We start from the raw sequence: 23,775 nt of genomic DNA on the forward strand, positions 1-23,775 counted from the left end.
ACTTGAACTTATTTGAAATATTATTAGTATATGTGTTAGCAATTGGTGACTGATGGGGTTTTATATTAAGTTTTCATCTTTTGGATAGATGTATGTCAATTTCATGACCGCTGTCTGTTTCAGAACTTTGAATGGAGGGCTAGTGGATTAGAATGTCTAATAATGCAAGTATTTAAGTGGATTATGTTTTCTAATTTTATTCTGATAATAAATGTTGAAGTATTATTCCACATTGGAGTGCAGATTTTAATGTTAATGACAAACATAAATTTGACCAATCTTTTACATTATTTAACTCTTGAGCCAGAATCACATGTTCAACTTAATTTATAACCTGCTTTAATTTTTATTATGTTGATGGTTTGGTGTGATTTTTGACAGTTGATTAAAATGCACAGTTTCATGGAGAAAGGTCATAGATTTTGGCATGTTTTGTGCTGCTTTTAACAAATATATCTAAAGGCACTTTGCCTTTTTATGAACTGCTGTGAGACGACTGACTTTTTATGCAAATACCAACCCAGATATTGAGGAGCTGATTGATTTTTCATATAAAAGTTTTTTGATTCTCCACGTTACCTTTTTTTTTTGAAAAACAAGGGGTCTGCATTTGCCATTCTCCAATCCTCTGGCACCCCCCCCCCCCACCCCCATGGCCAAAGGATTCAAAGATCATAGCTACTGTTCCAGCTATCTTCCCTCACCTGGGACATATTGCTTACGGCCCCAGGGACATATCAATCTCGATGAAGATCCAACACTACTTCTTCCTTAATCCCCACGTTCTCAAGCACACAAGCCTGTTCTTTTCTGACCTCACCATATAACCATATAACTGTTTACAGCACGGAAACAGGCCATGTCGGCCCTTCAAGTCCGTACCGGTTCACTTGAACAACTCCACTAGCTCCTCCGCAAACTCCTGAGAAAGTAGAGACTTTCTTCATGATGCCATTGGTGTGTTGGTTCCAGGAAAGATCTTCCGAGATAGTGACTCCCAAGAACCTACATTTGCTCATCCTCTATTGATGACAATAAAACAATCAAGTCATTAAGGAAAAGTTCTGATCGGTTCATCTCCACCGACCTACCTTTTCCCCATATCCCTTAATTCCCTACTTTGTAAATAGCAGAAGACCTCGTTGATTCTGCCTTGGGCCTTGAGGTCTTCTGCTTGTTTCTCTGGTGAAACAAAATGTTTGCTTTAACAAAACTGCACTCCAAGCACTTAGTCTCCAATCAGATTAACCATGATTAAGGTCCTTTTCTTTTATGAATACTGAAGTATTTATTTAGGACCTCCCCAACCTCCCTCCTCTGCCCCAAGACACATGTTGCCTCCTTTATCCTATAGCAGCCCCACCTTCAATTTTGACATCTTTATGTTCTTAACGTATGCATAGAACACCTTGGGGGTTCTCCTTAATGCTGCACACCCCTTCTCATGCCCTCCTTTGAGCTCTCATGTCCTTGTTTAAGCTCCTTCCTGGCTATCATATACTTCTCATGAGCCCTTCTGCCCTTTTTCCTGCTTCCTATATCTAATGTATTCTTATTTCTTCCTTTTAATTAGCTGCCTCTCCTGCTTCATCAGCCATGGTTCCCTTTCCTTACCATCTTTTCCCTTTCCCAGTGGGATAAGCCTATCCTGAACCCAAAACATTTTCTGATTGTTAATAGTAAAAAAACCACACTTAATATTTCGAAGGAGACAATTGTAGGAGGGAGTTCTATGATTTTTTTCCCCATAGAACATCACAGCACAGAAACAGGCCCCATCAGCCCTTCTAGTGTCTGCCAAACCATTTTCTTTGCCTAGTCCTACTGACCAGCACCCAGTACATATCCCTCCATACCTCTCCCATCCATGTACCTGTCCAAATTAATCTTGAATGTTAAAATTGAGCCCACATTCACCATTCATCACTTCCAAGCAAGAGTGAAGAAATTGTTCTAGATATTATCTTCCATTTAGTGAAATGTAGTTATCCTTTTGCTGATGGCAGCCTACTAAATATTACACCGTGTATTGCTGCAAACCAGAAAATACCAATTTTTTTTCCATCTCCATGACGTTGATAAGAGCCAGCTCTCAGTATTTATCTGCTGTGGATTTAGATTAAAAAAAAATATATTTTGCAGCACAAATGGTTAAACAGTTAGCGCAACTCCTTTACAGTGCCAGTGATTGGGATCGGATCTGGGTTTGAAACCCGCACTGTCTGTCAGGAGTTTGTATGTTCTCTCCAAGTCTGCGTGGGTTTTCTCCATGGGCTCTAGTTTCCTCCCACCCTTCAAAAACGTACTGGGGTGTAGGTTCTTCTTTGGCTTGGCTTCGCAGATGAAGATTTATAGAGAGGTGTGTCCACGTCTGCTGCAGGCTCGTTGATGACTGACAAGTCTGATGCGGGACAGGCAGGCACGGTTGCAGCGGTTGCAATGGAAAATTGGTGGGTTGGGGTTGGGTGTTGGGTTTTTCCTCCTTTGTCTTTTGACAATGAGGTGGGCTCTGCGGTTTTCTTCAAAGGAGGTTGCTGCCCGCCGAACTGTGAGGCGCCAAGATGCACGGTTGGAGGCAAGATCAGCTCACTGGCGGTGGTCAATGTGGCAGGCACCAAGAGATTTCTTTAAGCAGTCCTTGTACCTCTTCTTTGGTGCACCTCTATCTCGGTGGCCAGTGGAGAGCTCACCATTGAATTCAATCTTGGGAAGGCGATGGTCCTCCATTCTGGAGACATGACCCACCCAGCGCAGTTGGGTCTTCGAGTACTTCGATGTTAGTGATGAAGTCACTCCAATGAATGTTGAGGATGGAGTGGAGACAGCGCTGATAGAAGCGTTCTAGGAGCCGTAGGTGATGCCGGTAGAGGACCCATGATTCAGAGCTGAACAGGAGCGTGGGTATGACAACGGCTCTGTACACGCTGATCTTTGTGTGTTTTCTTCAGGTGGTTGTTTTTCCAGACTCTTTTGTGTAGTCTTCCAAAGGCGCTATTTGCCTTGGCGAGTCTGTTGTCTATCTCGTTGTCGATCCTTGCATCAGATGAAATGGTGCAGCCGAGTTAGGTAAACTGGTTGACCGTTTTGAGTTCTGTGTGCCCGATGGAGATGTGGGGGGCTGGTGGTCATGGTGGGGAGCTGGCTGATGGAGGACCTCAGTTTTCTTCAGGCTGACTTCCAGGCCAAACATTTTGACAGTTTCCGCAAAACAGGACGTCATGCGCTGGAGAGCTGGCTCTGAATGGGCAACTAAAGCAGCATCGTCTGCAAGGAGTAGTTCACGGACAAGTTGCTGTAGTGTCTTGGTGTGAGCTTGCAGGTGCCTCAGATTGAAGAGACTGCCATCCGTGCAGTACCGGATGTAAACAGCATCTTCATTGTTGAGGTCTTTCATGGCTTGTTTCAGCACCATGCTGAAGAAGATAGCAATGGGGTGTAAATTAGGCGGCACAGACTTGTTACAGTGCTGTACGTCTATTTTTTTTAAATCTGGCATTTTTACTATCATTTTAATTCATCCACATAGCTATTGCCTAGCATTATTCAAGGGGAAATACTTTTATCTTCCTGACTCTAAAACTATATGGCTAAAGTCTCTTTCAAATTATTTAAATGATTCACTGTTGGAATGAAAATTCATCAGCCTGAAACATTAACTATTCACGTTGTATGAGCTTCAGAGTACCTTTGGTGCTTCGGTTTTGTAAGATGTTCAGCATTCACACTTTTTTTGTTTCCCTTTAAAATATAATATTGAAACATTTTGCTTGCATATCAAATTAAAAATTGATAAATCACCACATCACAGTCATTGGAAAGTCGAAATGTATCCTCATTTAATTGATAGTTTTGAAACATACCATAATTTATAACAGAATTATTAAATGGTGGAAACACTAAATGTGTCTGGCACATCCAGGAGATGGGAGAATCGATCAATGATTCAAATCACAAACTCTTTGTCAGTACTGTAAAGTTAGAGGGTGTGTGTATTTCAAGATGCAGAGAGTAGGAAAGATGGAGAAAAGAGGAAACATCTGTGATAGGGTGTCGAACCAAGCCATCAAAGATAACAATTACTGTAAAAGTCAGCATTTGGAGATTGAAAAGAAAAATAAAACAATTTAAAGACTGGTACTGCTCTATCCTTGGAGGAAGAAGAGAAGAACACGTTGATTTAAAAAAAAAAATTCTGAGATTAGTTGCTCTTCCTTGAGCTGGCAAGAGTACTAACATGGGAGATTAAAAACCTGTCGGAGTGAGAATGTAATGCAGACAAAACCAAACCTCAGGGTCTTAAAGAATGAACTGGTGTTCCTCAAAGAGGTCACCTAATCGGCTTGGGATCTCCAGTGCAGAAGAGACCAAATTGTGTCCACTGAATGTTGGAAGAAAGGATAAATGGAGGGGTGTAATGCAAAAGTATCTTAAGAAAGCGAATTGATATGGGGTTGGAAGAGTAGACCGGAGGTTGTAGTCCCTTTGCAAAGCGGAGAAGGCAGAAGAAGATTATCTCATGGAATTCCATCAGAAATGGTGGAAATAATTGATGATCTTGGAACAAAGAACATTGCAGCACAGTGTTGTATCAACCCATATAAATCTCAACAATCTAATCTTTCCCTTACCTGTGCCTACCTAAAAGTCTTTTGAATGTCCCCAGTTTAGCAGCCTCCACCACCACCCCTACTAATGCATTCCAGGCACCCACTAGAATTTGGGGAAAAAAAGTACAAAGGGAAACTCTCTTTTTGTTTTAGCTGTGAGTAGAGGAGTTAACGGCAAGAGTGCAAGAAATAGAGAAGACTTGAAAGCCACGTCAGCTATGGTAGAGGGGAAGCTTTGGTTAGGAAAATGCAAATACTGTACATATTAAAGATACTGGTCTGGAAAGTTTCCACATCAGATCTTGTGACAAAGATAAACTGGGCCAAAGGAACAGCATCCTCCCAGGAAACATGGAAGGAAGTGCAATCATAGAGTTAGTGATCTTATAATGATCCTGCTAACTAATCTATCCCCCAGTAGATTGGAGATGTGAAGAAAGGGAAGTTACGAGTCAGATTTAGGCCATGCCAACTTAAGAATGATGAAGGGTTGTGAAATGTCCCAGTTTTGTACAAGTTCAGGAAACGATGCAAATATAGTTAACCACCAATCAAATAAAGATCAAGAGGAAGGTAACAGAATACAACTAAAACAATTCCACGTATCCAACAAAGAATAGGGCATAGGTTTGTCTCATTCAAGTTCTCATTATTACATCTTTGATTTGATGAAAATGAGTGAAGTTGTAGAAGTTGTTCAATCCAAGAATGGATTCAACTAGTTGGGCCTCTGAAGGAAGCAGTGGAAACATCGGGCCATTTTGATATGGTACATTCTGCTTCAGTCATTTGCCTATATTACTATCAGTTGAAGGTATAAATGGTTCATTTTTCTACCATCAAATGGGGAATATATAAACTTTGTCACCTTTCTGTCAATCTGCATCACAATTTGCATGCACCACATGCACGATAACTTATTGTTGGGGCAGAAAGTTGCTGTCATAATTATTTAGTCTGGTCCCTTAAAATTCAATTTGCAATGATTTTATGAATGTGTATCATAAATGTTCTGTCTCAGTACAGTTTCAGTTGCCTGAAGTAGAACTAATCACAATTCATTAATATTTCTCATAGGAATATAAGCCACCTGGAACCCGAAAACTGCACAGTATTCTTGGAGTAGAAACTGGTGGTCCTGGTGGACGTCGAGCTGGGGAGTCGGGTCACACTGTAGCAGATTACCTGAAGTTCAAGGATCTGATTTTAAGGATGCTGGACTATGACCCTAAGACTCGAATAGCTCCCTATTATGCTCTGCAGCATAGCTTTTTCAAAAAGACAGCAGATGAAGGGACAAACACAAGTAATAGTGTTTCAACAAGTCCAGCCATGGAACAGTCACAATCTACGGGCACCTCTTCTAGCACCTCCTCAAGTTCAGGTACGCACCTACAAAATGTATAATAAATTGTAAATGGCTGCATTGTTTCCTTCACAGTCCATTATACCCATTGTGTCAAGAGACCATTGTCATTGGGTCCATTTTTATTTTCCAAGTAATTCCATCAGATCTGGCAAATTATGTCATCTCACTTTTTAGATTCGTTTGCATTTGATGGCCCCCGAAAAGATCAAATGTGAAACTTTGAATTGCTGAATTTAGAGGAGCAGCCCTACGACAATAAAATATGGCTTTATTGCAATATTTTTTAATGTGCATTATGCTCATTTGCAATCCAAGTTGAGTACAATGCAACTCTGAAATAACTTGTCCGAAATAAGAAATTTTTTCAGATAAATTGTCATTTTTAAAAAAACAGTCCTGTAGCAACAGCAGATCACTTGTATCAATGTTTAAACGACAACAAACAACAAGGGAAGGCTTTTTAAGCATTAAAATAATGTTTAATTCTCATCAGAAAAATTCTGGCTGTCACCGATCCCTGCCACGTCCCCACAGCCACTGCCACCAATCCTCGGGGAGGCTTCCCAGGCTGGTGGAACACTCACTGGCTAGTCGGTATGCTCCGGTCACCAGAGCTTCTGACACCTGAGTCCTGACTCCAAATTCTTCCCTAAGCCTGTCGCACAGGTACACTGGGAAGTCCAGTGTTCGTGTGCAATAATAGGCCTCGGGGAGGGTTTGGAGTGGATGATGGGAGCTCCAGTGTGTCAGGGAGGGAGGGGAGGGAACGCCACTGAATCTGAGGTCCTGTTCCTGCTTAGAAGGCCGCTCCCCTTGATGAGACCGGGACACAGGATTCTTCCGACCACTTGTGGCTGGGAGGCAGTGGCGTGCTGTTTGAGAGTTGGAGAGAAAAGTCAATAGGGGAAGGTAATGAAGAAATGGAAAGAGAGAGGGGAGGGAGTTACCCGAAACAAGAACAATCATTATTTTAATTTCATGTTGAATAAATTTTTTTTCGATCTGTGAGGTCAGTTCGGTTCCGAAGAATATTCAGATAAAAGAGGATTTTAGAGAATCCAGTTCTGGATAATCGGAACTGTACTGTGTACCATCTTGTGTAAAATTGTCATTTTTTTTTCCAAAATCAGACAAATTTTAAATGTATTAACATTTTTAATGCTATTAGAATCTGATTGAGGGAAACTTGTTTTATGTTGTAGGCTGCAAATATCTGTTCCAGTGCAATTTTGTAATTTTTTTACCATTTGGCTAGGATAATAAAAATTTACACAACATGGAGAGATGTGAAAAACAGAATTAATCTCCTGACCCCAGCAATATTGTGTTTAATGATCCCATGGTTAGATTATTGCATACATATACATATATTGTCCTTTCTTCATTCACAGGTGATGGTTAAAATCTGTGCCTTCTTTAACAGGAATGTCAGTGGTCAGAGGTTTCAAAAGCCAGGTTTACATGTGTTCAAGTGGCATCATTAATCTCTTTTTACAATGTTCTTATTATCCAAAGAGCTAAAACACACCCCTTCCTATCTTACAATTTTTGTTTCAGTTAAATGATTATCTGTTTATTAAAGTGACCATTGCTGTTTTCAGATTGGTCACAGATATACATCACTTCAAAGATTTGATAGGAATTTTAAGTAAATGTATGTGAATCTATTTCTGTTCCAATAAGTTCATAAACAATATTCCTCAGGGTTATCAAATTTGAAATTCCAATATTTTGCTTTTAATTCCCATCTGTCACTGGCATACCACACCCACCTGACAAACAAAAAGTCTTCACAGTGAATCCCATTGATGGAGGATGTCCTGTTTGTTGACATTCCTTTTTCTCAGCTTCAAATATACAGAGATCAACTTAGTTTTAATTTTTTGCTTACTGGGCATCATTTCTTAGAAGGGCACAGTGGGTTTATGGGTTGGATCTTGCTGACTAATGCTTGTGGAACTGCCACCAATTATCTATTTAAATAACAGTCTGAGATTTTGGGTGCACTGTCAAATGTTGCAGTCTTGGACTTGCTGATTGGAATGCTGAGTTGGTGAGTTATCTGTTTCTATGGGATTGTCTCACAGGCTTATGAAGTAATAAGGAAGATGTTGGTATTTTAAATTTGTTTAATGGTTTTAATTACTTTTGTGTTTTAATTAAATTTGTAATTATTTCTATTTTTAAAAGCTATCTAAAAAGAAAAAAAAAATTCGTAGCTGTAGGTTGCTGTCAAAGCTACTCAGAGTGAATCAGGAACCCATGCCTCACCAGAGATTCTACACTAGGTGCACTGTTGAAATCTTGGATGCTTTGGTCCAGCAAGATAGGTTCCCTTCATTCAGATCAGTGTAGGGTGAGTACTGCTGTTGGTCAGGGAGCAGTTTAGATCGTTCTGGTTCAGTAAATCTTTAACTTCCCTCAACCACTAAACAGTTTAACTTTCACTTCAACTTGATTCTATCAGCTTTTATATATTGATTTTAGAATTGGCATATGTATGCACTTGAATCTATTCCAAGACAGTGACATGTGTTATGTACATTGACAAATGTAGCATCATTCTTGTGGTTCATGACATAGTCACTTCGTGTGCTACTGCTTTGTACCTTATTGCAAAGTGCATTTTCCTGTTTAATCTGTAAGCACATCATGTGCTTAAAGTTGCTTCTGTCTACTTTTGAATATCTTATCCACTTGCATGAGTTTCAGTTGCCACCATATCAAGAGTATTTTTATGGGACGCTTGTTTTGATTAATGTTACAGTGTATTTAAGTGTTACACTGTATTTAAATGGTATGAATGCAATTTCAGTCAGTTGAAGTGGTACCAATACAATGACATATGTATCCTGTCTTGATCCCTTTTTCTTTTCTTTACCTAAGCCCTTCCCACCACCATCACCTTTCCCAGACCTCACACACCACACAAGACATATTTTGTATGTTTTGTATGAAGCATATACTAATGCGCATCTTTAATAGGTGGCTCTTCTGGGACAAGTAATAGTGGAAGAGCAAGGTCAGACCCAACACATCAGCACCGGCATAGTGGTGGGCATTTCAGCGGAGCTGTCCAGGCCATGGACTGCGAGACACACAGCCCACAGGTGAGCTCTGTGCTTGGGGGAAAAAAGGTTTCCTTCACATCCCTGTGGCTACAGATTTGAGTTCAGTGAGATCAGACGGTCAGTTCCGTCAATGCACATGTGATTGGTTTGGGCAGTTCTATCAATTTCTTGATGAGAATTCTCCAGACAAAGAACATAATACATCTCAGTAGAGAAATAAACCAACACATTTGCGACATCAGAGTGAATGTGCTTCCCCTCTGGTTCATGGTGGCTTTGGCAAAAAAGTTATGCAAAAACTAGCAACCATGCCTCCTGAGCTGAAGGAGATTTTATAGAGGCAAGCCTTAAAGTGAGAGGGGTTATTGGGCAATGGAGCTCTTTGGGGATATTTCCTGCAGCTTTCACTTTTTTGTTTAACTGTTGAACATTTCAGACTTTTCATTTATTCATAGATACTGAAATATTAGTGCACCCATTCATAATTTACAATTTATTATCCTATGCTCTCAAGACTATTCTTTGATCCATCACTGCACACAAGGTTGTTTTTTCTCTGCCTTACAGTCCATGTACATATCTTGTAGTTAATAAAACAGGCTTTTTTTAAAAAGTGATATTTTCAATTCGTCTGGTGTTTTTAAAATTTACAGGTATGTTGTATTGGATTTGAGATGCCAATTAGAGTTTCATTTACATCTGCATTCTGTAACTTTGGTTCCATTGATATTCTATTAGAGTCAGTTAATTCTGGTTTTAAAATTCTGTCTTTTTTCATAGTTGGTTTAATAGTGATATTATGAACTTTCCCCCCCCCCCACCCCTGTGCATTCTAAAAATATAGGTTCGACAACAGTATCCTGTGACGTTGGGATGGACTCCTGGTGATGCCACTTCACAAGTCACGGTTGAAACTCATCCAGTTCAAGAGACAACGTTTCACGTTGTCCCTCAACAACAGAGTGCGTTACACCACCACCACTCTAACAGCTCTCATCATCACCTCCACCACCATCACCACCACCATCATGGACATACCATGGGGACCCGGAACAGGCCTCGAGCTTATAACTCCCCAACAAATGGCGCTGCTGCCCAGGACTCGATGGAAGTGGGACACAGCCACCACTCCATGACGTCCTTGTCTTCCTCAAATTCCTCTTCGTCCACTTCCTCTTCATCTGTTTCTGGCTCTCAAGCTTATCACAGCCGGCCTGTTGTTGCCAATACCTTGGACTTTGCTCAAAATGGCACTGTGGACGTTAATTTGGGTACATATGCTAATCCCCGTCAAGAGACGGGAATGTCTGGCCCGCAAGTTTATCAGTTCTCAGCAACGGCAGGTCCTGCCCATTACATGACAGAAGGGCATTTGTCGACGCGACAAGGAATGGATAGGGAGGAGTCTCCAATGGTAGGTGTTTGTGTTCAGCAGAGTCCCGTTGCAAGCTCATGACTACACTGAGATGGGGTTTGTTTTTGTGTGTCTTCAAGGTGGGGGTTTGAACAAAGTGCATTGAAAACAGTGCTGCTTTGGAACAAAGGAAACAGGATTGATAGGTCAAGAGTGCAGAGTTGATTATATTTTTAAATTGAAAAGGAATTTGCTAATGGACTGTGGAGTCAGTGCTTAAGACTGGATTCATGCCCAGAAATCATCTTACACTTCATGTTATGGGTCACCCAAAGCTGTAGCTTTACCTTAAGCTACAATTCTCCTACACAGCATCCCACCACCTGAGCTAGCACAACTTGGCATGGGTGAAGTAGCAGCATTAGTTTAAAAACCACCCGAGAAAAAAGAAATGGAACTGCAGAGATTGTTTTGTTTATGAGCAATCAAACTCTTCTGTCTTTTCTGACCTACTTTGTCAGATTTTTAAATCCGAGTCCCTGGAATATCCTCACATGATCCTATGATGTGCTGCACAGAGGAGGGCTTGCTGCCATCAGAGCAGATACAAACATGAACTGAAAGGACATTGTAAATGGAATTTCCAAAGCACATCTGGCATGCTGAGTGATGGTTAGTGAAACATCCTTGTTCTGATCCTACTGAAGCTTTGAGTGGAGATTTCTTTGGGCCCTCATCGGTTAAATCATTCAAAGGCTTTGAATTAGCGATTGAACATTTATTTTGGTCTGATTATTAAGATGCAGTGAATGGCAATCACCTGGTCCTTGTTGGCCTTTCGCTTACATTTTTCTGAATGGCAGTTGGATATCCTGGGCCTTTCGATTTTGGACATTGACTGACAAATCGTTTTAAGAGGTTGGACGTCATTTGACATGCCATTGCGCAGAGGTCATTGAACTTTCAAATAGTCCTTAATTTTTAAAAACCAAGCCTGGGTAATTAATAAGGCCTTTGTTAGAGGAAACAATTTGACCCTATTGCACCTTTCTCTCTTCTGGTAACGATCCCCTGTTCCTCTTGCTCCATCTCCTGTTCTACGACTAGTTACAGGAATTGAAGTCATGTGTGCCACGTGGATTACTTCCTCTGTTATATGGCACAAAATAGCAATCTCAATTTTCTGGAATATTTTCTCTCTCCTATCCCAACCTGAATTTTGTTTCCTCCTTTTCCTTCAGCACGTGATTTCCCCACTATTACTTTGCGCAGAGACAACTCCTGTTCATTATGAACACTTTTAAAAGGCAGAATTTTATGTGACTGCTCTTGCCTCACGATTATGCTGTGAATTTTACAAGAATTTATTTTCCTTTTTTTTTGATAATTTATTGTACCAAAGCTGTTTTTATAGCACATAGATGTCTGTAACCAATAATGTAGCAGTTCTGCACTTTTGACAAGGTATATTTAGATCATTTTTTCTTTTTAAATGTTAATTATAATTATGGCTATACCTATTGCTTAACAAAACTGGAACTGATAGCTTTATGCAGTCCTTTCATAGCCTAAATATGTTGCAGTTTCATTTTTACCCCAAAAGGGATTCCTTTGATACCTGAAAATTAGTTTCTTATTTTATGCAAGTCCAGTCATTAGTTGTTTGTTTGGCAGGCCTTGGGACCTTAAGTATTCACTGATGCAGAGCAGTTAATTAGACGAGATCTGGTGTGTGTAAGTAGGTGGGAAGGACCAACATTCACAATGCAGTTTTGTGCTAATATCCATATTTTAATGGACCACTTGGTATTCTGTGCATGCTACGTAAGAGACCCATGTGTAACATTTTTAGATGGTACAATCTCACTTGAGCCAAAGTAAGCCATTTTTTTTTATCTTTAAGGGCAAAAATGATGGACAGCAATTGCATATGACATCTACAATTGATATCTGCAATCTCTAAATAAAACTTTTGAGACAATATGCCATTAAATACGCTAGCCTAACGTTGGACTTTTTACCATAAACACCTGCAGACATATTTGGCAGATAGCTTGGTTAATGGCTTCTCCTTGAAACTAATAATTTATCTGTTGCTCTGTAACCTGAAATAGATTTCTACAATGGCCATACCCTGATCCAAGCGGATCAGTGCTCGGAATGGCAAAAATCGTTCACTCTCAGACTGCAGTTAATGAGAATCTAAATAATTGGATTTTCACTGTGCCCAGGGATTGTTGTTCTGAGCAATCCAGTCAAATATTCGGTGGAAGTAAAACAAAAGTCTGCAGACACTGTGACTGAAGTAAATATTTGGTAGCTTTGACCTCTGTCAGTTGGCTGCCAAGTGCAGATGTTTCTCTACAAAATGGACAATTCTACAAGATACGATTTCACTCAAACCAACTATTACGGTACAAATATTAAAACAAGAACGGAATATGCATCTACCTGTTGTAGTACAACTTTTATCCACTCACTGCTGTGGTTGAAGATCTGTCCTTGAATATTGAGAAATGGATTCCAATGTGACAAGACATTGGATAATCGCCCTTTCAAGGGCAGAATTCAATTTTTAGAGGTAATTTTGATTGCTAATGTTTACTGCTGGCACATTGAGGTGCATGAATCTCCTTTGCCACAAGTCCGGAGACCAAAACCATGCAAATTTAAATACCGATGCTACAGAATGGTAGCTTTTTAATGTTACGGTGCAGTGCATTGGATCTTAAAGTTAAGATCTTAGATGCTAAATGGCAATGATCAACACTGACTTGCTCTTTACCTACTTTAGGAGTATTTAATGCTGTATCATCAGCTGTCAAACAAACAAATGCCAAATTCAAATAGTTATGATGTGAGATAGTTTTAAACTCAAAACTAGTCAGATTTGTATCCAGATCATAACTGTAAACATCTGTATTAAATCCTGCCACTATGCACACTTTTCCTTGCGTGTGTGCCTCATGCCTTGTGTTTGCGTGTCTCATTTGTGTCCTGGCACTGCCTTGTTTTCAGCACTCTTACCCATGTTTCTCCTTTTCTCCCCTGTCTCGCCTAAATTAACAGTCCAGTTTTGTTTGCTTGACTACACAGTTTGGTTACAGGACTTCTGACTGTGCATTGTATACATAAACAGCGTGGAAAAAGGTTAAGTACCTGTGTCCAGAGATTGTAAGACCTAGTCAAGACTTGCTGTGTATATTGTAATATGTTAAATGACAAAAGACAAGCCCTTTGTATTATAGTCACGCAGTCCTTATGTATGATAAATTGAACAATTGGTCCTCATTCTTTCTTTTTGTGTGTGTGATTATTTTTAGGTTTCAAAAACTGAGTTTTGCATCTGGATACACTGATTCAAGCATTATCTTAGCTTTAAAAATCCAGGATAATGCTGAAAATTCATTAGTCATTGGGACAATATTTTCTCTCGAGGCCTGAACCAATGCTTAAACACATCACTGAGATGTGATTCCTTATCTTATTCCAGCTAGCATTATTTGGGTTAAATGTCATTTGCCCTTATTGCTACTTGTTAACATTGATGTATGGATTAAATTCTGGTGGTGGTTCTTTCCTCCGCCTCCATTTCGACAGAAATTATAACAGTTATGGTTAAGAAACGTGCAGTTGGCTATATTGTATTCCTTGTTGCTCAATACAGTGTCTGGTAAATGACAACTTCTGGAGTGAAGATTATGGATATAGAATAACTTAAAAATAATTGATTTCCCTCCATGTTTGATTGAAAGTTGTAAATTGAAATTTATACAGCGCATTAGGTGAACAAGTGATATTTCAAAGAAAAATATTGTAGATGCTCAAAAGACACAGCAGACAACAACTGTGGAGAGAAACAAGAGAGATGACTTTTAACAATGGAAAACAGTATTCTACTTTGTTGAGCACAGCAATGTATTTCAGTTATTATGAACAAATTGCAATATTTTTTTAAAAACTTTTTTTAAGCCATTCTTGTCAGGCTGAAAATATTTCTGAATTGCAGGGATGGGAGGCGGTGGGGGTGGAAATTACAGATTTCACACCAGTGTGAGGAATAGAAATTATATTGGAGATGATGCATTACCAGCATCTTTCATGTTTCACAAAATCCAGACAGATGTTAAGTAGCAGTTTATCTTACTAAGCTAACGTTGCACTACTTCCTGTCCAAAGTGATGTTTACACTTGTATAGTTGTATCTTGTCTAATGACCACTGCAGAATTTTTCCTCAAGGATCATGACACATTCAAATGCCTCCCTTCGATTCTCAAATGCTTACTTTTACCTCTAGTTGGTAACAAAGGCACTGAAGACTGGGATTTAAACTCTGGATGAGGTCTGCTGTCATCAACGTTTGAGACCAGATTATTTCTTTATGAGCTCTTGGCCAGTCTTGTTCGTAATGGGCATTAAGTTCCCAATATATTGGTGCAAACTAGCCTGTATTGTTTAAAATAATGGCTATAAGGTCAAGACAAGAAGAAACAGTGAATATCATTTATATCGGGCTGCTGCGAAGTGAAAAATGCAGTGCTTTCCTTCGTGGTTCAACAATCGAAATGTACCTTTAGCAGTGATCCTGCAGTTATTTTTTAAACAAGCTGTTTTTTTTAACTAAATTTCATCCTGAACTGGCCATAGAACTCTACATTCCCAAACATCACGTTGTGGCCTCGAGCCCAAAACGTTTGCCATTTTACAGCCTTTTTTCGGATGCAATTTGATTATTATTAAAATGTTGAATACATAAATACTTTTGTATGTGTGATTAATATAACTAATCGGCTTCCTTTCTGCCAGCATTTTAAGTAAGATGGGGTTAGAGTTAACCACTCACCTTCCACTAATGGACCAAATTTTAAAAATTGTGCATGGTTTTTTAAATTTTATTCAATTGTTTGCATCATTACAGGAAAAAAATAAAACATTACTCAAGTATCCAAAGCCAATTATACAAAAAAAGTACTTTTATATATTTTCTCCCCCCACCTAAAAGAAAAGAAAGAAAACCTACCATTTAATATACAATAATATTAGCATAGACAATCATTAATTGTTATTAAAAATTACTAATTAAGAGGAGTGGATAAGACATATATGGACGGAAAATTATCCATATATGGTTTCCAAATACTATAAAAATATTTCAACTTGATTCCTTAACTATACGTAATTTCCAAAGGTATACAATTTCACATCTCATTATACCATCTACTTAATAACACTTCTCTGTAATCTTTCCATGATATTGTTACACATTTCTTTGCAGCTGCTATTGCAAGACTGAAAATTTTTTCTTGGTATTGGTCCAATTTCAATTTTGTATCATTTTCATAAATCTCTCCAAGTAAAAATATTCTTGGATCCTTTGGTATTGTTATCTTCATAATTTGCCCTAATAATAAACTCAGTTCATTGCAAAATCTTGCCACTTTTTCACAAGACCACACTGAATGCCAAAAAAGTCCCTATTTCTTTCGCACATCGAAAACACTTACTTGAATAATTAGGATTAAGTCCATTTAACTTATGGGGCGTATAATACAATTGATGAAGAAAATTATATTGAACCATTTGATATTTAACATTTACTGTATTTGTAACACTTCCATAACATAATTTTGACCAAATCTCTTCCCTGTTATTGTTCATGTTATTCAACTTGATTAACCTTGTCACAGTCATATTTGACAGACCTCTTGAGTTGCAGACTAAAGTAAAAGGAAGATTTTTAAAAATAATACTGGCCACTCTTGTAAAGTGGAAGAGATTGAAATGTCAGGAATTAGTAAATTGTGGAGTTGGGCATTTGATTTATAAAAGGAAATGAGTCATTAAGGCTGAGTATTACCTCCTCTTTTCTTGGGTCCATTCTAGTGAATGATTGATGGAAGGAAATCTGGAGAGATAAGGGCAGAAAACTTGTTGGCATTTAGGACAGTCTACAAAGAAAGATCGGCTTTGGAAATAGTGTTATGACTTTTGTATTTACAACATTTTATATCCGAACCAATTATTAATACAAGGATCCCCCTTCACTTTGGACACTTATTCATTCAAAAGAATCCAGGTTTATTAAATGAGTGTAATGTTCATTGATACTAAAAAAGGATTGGACAAAGCATGGTTCTTATCTTATTTTTTATTAATTTTAGCCACATTCTCCAGGCACGTGTGGGATTTAATAGCATATGGACTGTAGTGTAAATTTACCAATCTCACTGTTTGAGATGTTGGATGGGTGATTTTTGGGAAAGCTCTCGTTCCAGAAGCATGTTGGCCGCTGCAATTGCACGAATGTCATTCGTGTTCCATAGCCCTGCCTGATTTTTTTCCCCCCACATTGTTGCTACCTTTAACTTTGGGCTGCTCCCACCAATATCAGATACCTCCACGTTTCTTTGACTGTCACAGTCTCTGAGAGGATTGTTCAGCATGGGTTGGTTGCTGCGTATACATTTGGAATGATAGTTAAAACTACCATGACATTGAATGAATGGATAAACATTCAGGTTGAGAAACACAGAATAATTTGTCTCTGCACTCTAAATTTGAAGCTTTATGACCTCCAACAGGAATGTCAGATCTATCCATTATTAAACCCACATAACCCTATCAATTGTACTACAGCTGCCTTCAGATTGGGGTCATTTTGTTACAAGCACACATTTGATGCTGCATACCCAAAGTTTTAAAGCTCCTTCAATTTCTGGAGTGAATCTGATTGGCTGAATATCTATGTCAGAAGAAGGCTCACCAGTGGCTATACTTCATGAGATTTGGTTTGTCACCAAAGACTTGCAAATTTCTACATGTACCGTGGAGAGCATTCTGATTAGTTGCATCTCTGTCTGGAAAGGAGCTGCCAATGTACAGGACATGAAAAGGCTACAGAGTTGTGGACTAGCCAGAGCCAAGCATCTTCACTCCATCAAGGGCATCTACGAGAGACAGTGTCAAGAAAGCATCCTCTATCCCACCCAGGCCACATCCTCTTTGCATTGCTCCCCTCAGGAAGGAGGTACAGGAGCCTGTAGATGAGCACCCAACAGGTCAAAAACAGCTTTTTCCCTCTGCCGTCAGATTTCTGAATGAACACTTTCCTCTTTTTGCTTTATTTATTTATAAATATAATTTATTGCAATATTTGCACCTGTAATGCTGCCACGAAATAAATTTTGTGATGCGTTCATCTTTGATAGCTGGAGTTCTGGAGAAATGGATTGTCCATTCAATTATGTCTGAAAATATTTGCCAAAGGTTGCAATCAGTTGCAATTTCAGTCTCATTCATTGAAGATTATTTGTCCACTTCATGATTAAACGATGCGAGCTGTGATCTGATTTCCTGGCAGAGAGGGGTGCGGTGGTAATGATGTAGCAACCACATAGGAACCAGATTTATAGAATCTGATCGTGCCAAGTTCCTCTCATTTAACTACAGGTTGGCCTTCTGAATTGAAGGTGTGACTTGTCACGGCAGTGTGGGAAATATTCAGCGGCCATTATGAGATTGGTGAAGGATGGGGAAGTTGAGTGGGGAGGCACAGGCAGCTGTAAAGTGGAAGAGGCAAGAGAAAAAAGGGATCAGCTGTAGGAAAATGTCTTTCACCCTGTATGAAACCAGGGTGAAAATGATTGGGGGGGGGGAGGGGTCCTAATGAAACAAATTACCAGAATCTGAGAAGATAATAATGGTGATGTAATAAGGGCAGCACGGTTGGCGTTGGGGTTATAGCGCCAGTGATCAGTACAGGACTGTGGTTCGAATCCCACGCTGTCTGTAAGGAGTTTCTACGTTCTCCCAGTTTCTGCATTTTCTCTGGGTCCTCTGGTTTCCTCTCACTGTTCAAAATGTACCGGGGTGTAGGTTAATTGGGTGTAAATTAGGTGGTACAGACATGGGCAGCCAAAATGGTCTATTACCAACTGGACTGAATGTCCAAAATTTAAAATATAAAATGTTAAAAATTTAAGAAACTATTAGGGGAGGAGTGAACAACAGATGGGACCAAATGGAACTGACCCCAGCAGAATTTTTTTTTAATTTGATTCCTGAATCTACATTCTTTTGTGTTTCCACACTGTTAGAACTTCCACTTATTCAAATTTAGGACACTGGATTTCAAGCCCATTTTTCTCACCTAAAATTGAATGAAATTCTTGCATTTAAATCATTGCTCTTCCCTTGGAGATCCTTTGATTATGAGATTAATTTATCCTGGTTTTGTGTTCATCAGTTCTGCTAAAGAATCTTTTTGTCAATGCTGACTGACCTATTTTTTTTAATTTCAGTTCTTTTAGTGATGACATTTTATTTTCTGTTTGGCGTTAACTTGATTCTGTCTCATAGTGGCCTAAAATAGCCTGCTCCAATTGTTTCCTCAACAAATTGATCTAAGAAGCCATCCAGGATTATATTTTATTAGCTCCTCCTCAAGGCTATTAGGGGATGAGTGAATTTGATTATCTAGTCCTGCCATTCTTAATGGGGGTGGGGGGTGGGGGGGGGGAGCCACAGTACATTTAATTAAAAACCTTGCATAACAATAAATTTTATTTTATGTAGTCAGTAGAGAAGTGTGGAAGAAACCAAAACTTGACTGCTTCACTTGGAAGGTCACCCATAAATTTGAGCAGAGTCCTGGGGGCTCCAACCATAAAAAGGTTGAGAATGGTTGGTCTATAAACTGTGGATAAGTACGTAGGAAGTAGGAACAGGAGTAGGCCAAAAATGGCCCATCGAGCCTGCTCCGCCATTCAATATGATCATGGCTGATCTAATTTATGACCTAACTCCACCTGTCTGCCTTCTCCCCATATCCCCCAATTCCCAGTGTTGTGTCCCCTACTGTTGATTTATACTCTCCCATAGTGTAATTAGTGTCAGGTTGCATATACAATAATTTCTTTACAATTGTTTTCTCTATCCAACTTGATTGTACACATTGAACTTCTGAACTAATATAATTTCTCATCCCTACAGTGATCTCACTCATTTATAGACACACCTGCCCCAATAACCTTTTCTCTGCTTATTCTGACGTGTCGAATACACCTGTATATTCATTTCAAAGGCGTTGGCATCTTGCAGCCATGTCTTCTGTAATAGCTACCAGATTAGCCCCATTCATTTCTATTTGTGCTTTCAATTCACCTATCCTACACGTGCTAGCTATGTGCATTCAGTTAAGCAGCCTTTAAAAGATACATTGGTTAGATCATCTGAGATCACTGCTTCTTTGAGATAGCCAGTTTCCTCTCAGTGAGTCGTTTTTGGAAGAGGGCATTTTTTGGACTTCCTTTAAATGCACAAGTACGTTGCTCAGCTTTTGCATTTCCCTTTCAACGTATTTAGAAATTTGACCTTGCGTTTCTTTGATGTACTAGATGTGCTAAAAAGACAGCTGATGCCAATTAATCTGAGAGACTGAGAATTAACCCTTTCAGGCCTGAGCACCTGACCATCTTAACTCTCAAATGTAAGGTTGCCGGAGAAGAAAATGGACTACCCGAGACTTCATCTGGATCAGAGAACACTGCAGGGGTGCTGTGGCGATGAGAAAAGTAGCTCCATTATAAACTCAGAAATCCAGCTGTTGGCCTTATCTGTTTCAGATCAGAGAGATGCTCCTTCTGGCACTGGCAAGACTTGAGGAGGGGGGCCTGCATTTACATCAGCAAGAACTGGTGCATAAATGTTTCTGTTGCAAAGACCTGCTGGTCTCATGCAGACCCTTCTACCTCCCTCAATGATTACCACAGCCTTTGGCAAATGAGGGCGAAGCAATGAAGGAGCTTTACAGTGCTCTCTGCAAAGCCCACACATCCCATCCTAACTGCCATGATTATAGCTAGTGACCAATCACACTAACCTGAAAAGTCTAAACATGGCTTCAACATGTCAACTTCACTACCAAAGGAGAAAACACCCTGGATTGGGTGTGCATCAACATCCCTGGAGTGTACAAGGCTGTTTCTCGTCCCCACCTTGGTTACTCGGATCCTATATCCGTCCCAGTCCTGCAGGGAGTTCAGGATGAGGCACCGCTACAGTTTTGCTTTGAGACCACGGACTGGAGCTGTTGGCCACCTACAATGGTCATGTAAACATAAAGAAGAACAGGAGCTCAGTGACTGGCTCCCACAGCGTGCTTTGAGGATGTCACCAAGATCAAATGCTTCACAGCTGGGGCTAACCAGAAACCATGATTGGATGCAGAGCTCTAGACTCCTTATGATGTTGCTTTCAGGACAGGGGACAAGATCATCCACGGCTGAACTCTCCCATGCCATCTGGAAGGCAAAGCATGGGTATGCGCAGAGGATCCACAGACCTTTGTGTGCAACAGCGGCAACACAAGGCTCATGTGGCAAGGGATCAAGTCCATAACAGATCATAGGTCAGCTGAGCAAATTAAAGACATTAATGCTTCCCTTTCAGACAGACTAAACACCTATTCAGTGTTCGATGAGAAGAACAGAATAGCGTCAAAGTGAGTTTTGTGTCCCCGTGATGAACAGGCCCCCTGCATAGATGTATAGATGCAGCTGAGGTGAGTTAACCCACACAAGGCGGCAGGACCAGACAACTCACCTGGTCAGGTACTGAAGAACTGCACAGATCAATTGACAGAAGTCTTTATGGACATCTTCTCATTGCAGCATCCCACAGTCCCTGCAAGTCTCAAGACTGCCACCATCATCCCAGTACCAAAAAGGGTAAGAGTAATAATGCTCGATGACTATCTCCCCGTAGCACTGACCGCCAGCATTATGAAATGCTTCAAGCCTCCCAGAGATGCTGGACTCATTTCAATTCACTGATAGAAGAAGCCATTCCACTGATGATGCTACAGCCTTGACCCTCCACTCCATCCTGACCCACCTGTAGAATGACACCTCATGCACTTGGCTGCTGTTCATCAGTTCAATAGGATAATTCCCCAGAGGCTGGTGGTGAAGCTGTCCTTGCAGGGACTCAACACCCAGCTTTGTAACTGGATCCTGGACTTCCTAACAGAAAGAGCCCCGTCTGTCTGGATGGGTAGCAGAACTTTGATCACCGTCACGCTGAGCATATGTGTCTCACAGGGCGCTGTGTGCTCAGCCATTCCTGTTCACACGACTGCATCACCAGATCCAGCTCCCAACAGTGTCATCAAGTTTGCAGAAGTCACTCTATAGTCGGCCTCATCACCAACAACGATGAGCCTCACTACAGAGAGGTAGAAAATCTTGTGATTGAGGCAGCATGGTTGGCACAGCGGTTAGCGCAATGTCTTTACGATGCCAGTGATCGGGACCAGTGTTTGAGTCCCACACTGTCTGTAAGGAGTTTGTATGTTCTCCCTGTGTCTGCGTAGATTTTCCCCGGGGGCTCTGATTTTCTCCCACCAATTTGAAATGTACCAGGAGTGTAAGTTAATTGGGTGTACATTTGGCAGCACGGATTCATGAGCCAAAATGGCCTGTTACTGTGCTGTATGTCTAAATTTAAATTTAATTTAATGGTGCAAGAGTAACTAGCTGAGTGTCAACATGACCAAGATGAAGGAGACGATTGTGGACTTCCGGAGGACCAGGAATGACCACCCTCCACTTCACATTAATAACTCACTAGTGGAGAGCACCAAGTTCCTTGGAGTCCACTTAACTGGTGACCTATTGTAGTACTCAACATCTCCTCACTTTTCAAGAAGGCACAACAGCGACTACTCTGAGAAGACTGAAGTGGGCAAGGCTATCGGCCACCATCATGTCAACTTTCTACAGGAGCTCTATTGAGAGTGTCCTGCATCACAGTGTGGTACAATTGCTCTAGAGCAGGGGTGTCAAACTCAAATTCACAGAGGGCCAAAGTTAAAAACTTGGAGTAAGTCGTGGGCCAAACTAAATATTTATTGAAAATTTTTAACGACATCTGCATGTTTTCTCTTCTTTCAACATATGTAATGTTAAACTTTTTCTTATTAAAATAAATCTTTAATAATAGTTTTGGATAAACTCTTTCCAGAAGAAGCATTAACAAATGAGAAATAAAATAGTCAATAAATAATATTTCTCTATAGCCTTTAAGCTCCTTTTAAATGTACTTTTTTTTTTCACAAGCCAACAAGTGAAAAAAATAACTTGCTTCAATGAAAATCCAATCTTTCAACTATGAACAGTCCAACGTTAACCAAAGAAAATATTAATCCAGACTTAGCTTGCTACACTGTGATTTACTCTGATGCACCTGGGTCTAAACCAGATACTTGGCATCTCTTCTTAGATGCAAGTTCATCAAACTCTGAGGTCAGAGTCTGCCTCCCACCTGTCTTGAAAGGTCCTGTTTTCTGTCTTTCGTTTGGCCATTTTTCGTAAGGGGTTTATTACGTGTGAGTTAAACGACAGGTCGCAGATGCTAATGTAAGTAAAGCAAGGAGGTGGGGGCGATTAGCGGGCTGACGGGTGGCGCCAACGCATTTGAAAAGCATTCTAGGATTTGTAGTATTAGATGTGCATGCACTATACTGGTGTGGCGGCCAGCGGGCCAGCTCTAATACATTTTTATATGATCTTGCGGGCCAAATATAATTATATCACGGGCCAAATTTGGCCCGCGGGCCTGAGTTTGACATGTGTGCTCTAGAGAATTGAATCGGAGGTTTATCCACACACAGGACTATAAGAGTGGCAGAGAGGATTACTGGGATCACCCACGCTCCCTCCCCCCCCCCCCAATCGATGTGATCTACTGGGATCGTTGTCTGAGGAGGGCATGCAAAATTGTTGGGACCTCTACCACCCCATACACATCTTTCAATGACTCTTGTCAGGAAAGAGATACAGGAGTATCAGAGCTAGCACCACCAGCTAAGAAATTGGTTCTTCCTGCGAGCAGTGAGAATGCTGAATGACCAAAAGAGCTGCTGACACTAAGCTTCCAAGACTATTTATTAATTTATTATATTATGTATATTGTCCTGTGTATGTATTGTTTGTACATGTGTTAAGTCTGGTTCTATGATTGCATGTTTTGCACTGAAGACCAAAGAGCGCTGTTTCGTCTGTGCATTCAGATGATAATGAACTTGAACTTGTTATCTCGGGGTGGGGGAGGGGGAAGATCCTGGTTTTTCTCTTATTTGCCTCAAGACCCAAAGATAAATGTATCAAAGTTGATGGACAGAATGTTTTGAAATTTTATTCCCAGGACATTATTGCAATGTTTTGTTGGCAATGGACATGTAGGATCATGATTGATTCACCTTGTAAGAAAAAGTTAAATGATTTAGTGTTGGCAGAAAATTTAATGGGAATAGTAAGTATTCACAATTTTTTTTTTCAAAAACAGAAGGTGTTTTCTAACTTGTATTTATATTT

At 40.1% G+C, this 23,775-nt stretch overlaps 1 protein-coding gene across 15 annotated transcripts in view; it reads left to right on the plus strand.

Annotated features, from left to right (window-relative positions):
- The window catches only part of dyrk1aa (dual-specificity tyrosine-(Y)-phosphorylation regulated kinase 1A, a), a 225,845-nt gene that overhangs the window by 88,940 nt on the left and 113,130 nt on the right, over positions 1-23,775 (plus strand). For 10 of the 15 annotated variants that reach the window (XR_011341584.1, XM_069888870.1, XM_069888868.1 and 7 more), the window contains 3 exons: positions 5,685-5,991; positions 8,962-9,086; positions 9,892-10,461. Coding sequence is in view for 12 of the 15 variants with exons in the window: in XM_069888870.1 (XP_069744971.1) it covers positions 5,685-5,991; positions 8,962-9,086; positions 9,892-10,461 (1,002 nt within the window). In the remaining 3 variants the exon portion in view is untranslated. Of the gene's footprint in view, positions 1-5,684; positions 5,992-8,961; positions 9,087-9,891; positions 13,693-23,775 lie in introns of those variants that run through there. The other 5 variants (XR_011341582.1, XR_011341583.1, XM_069888865.1 and 2 more) reach the window with 5 other exon arrangements.

Source organism: Narcine bancroftii, chromosome 7 (assembly GCF_036971445.1).
Source record: "Narcine bancroftii isolate sNarBan1 chromosome 7, sNarBan1.hap1, whole genome shotgun sequence".
Taxonomy (NCBI): Eukaryota; Metazoa; Chordata; class Chondrichthyes; order Torpediniformes; family Narcinidae; genus Narcine; species Narcine bancroftii.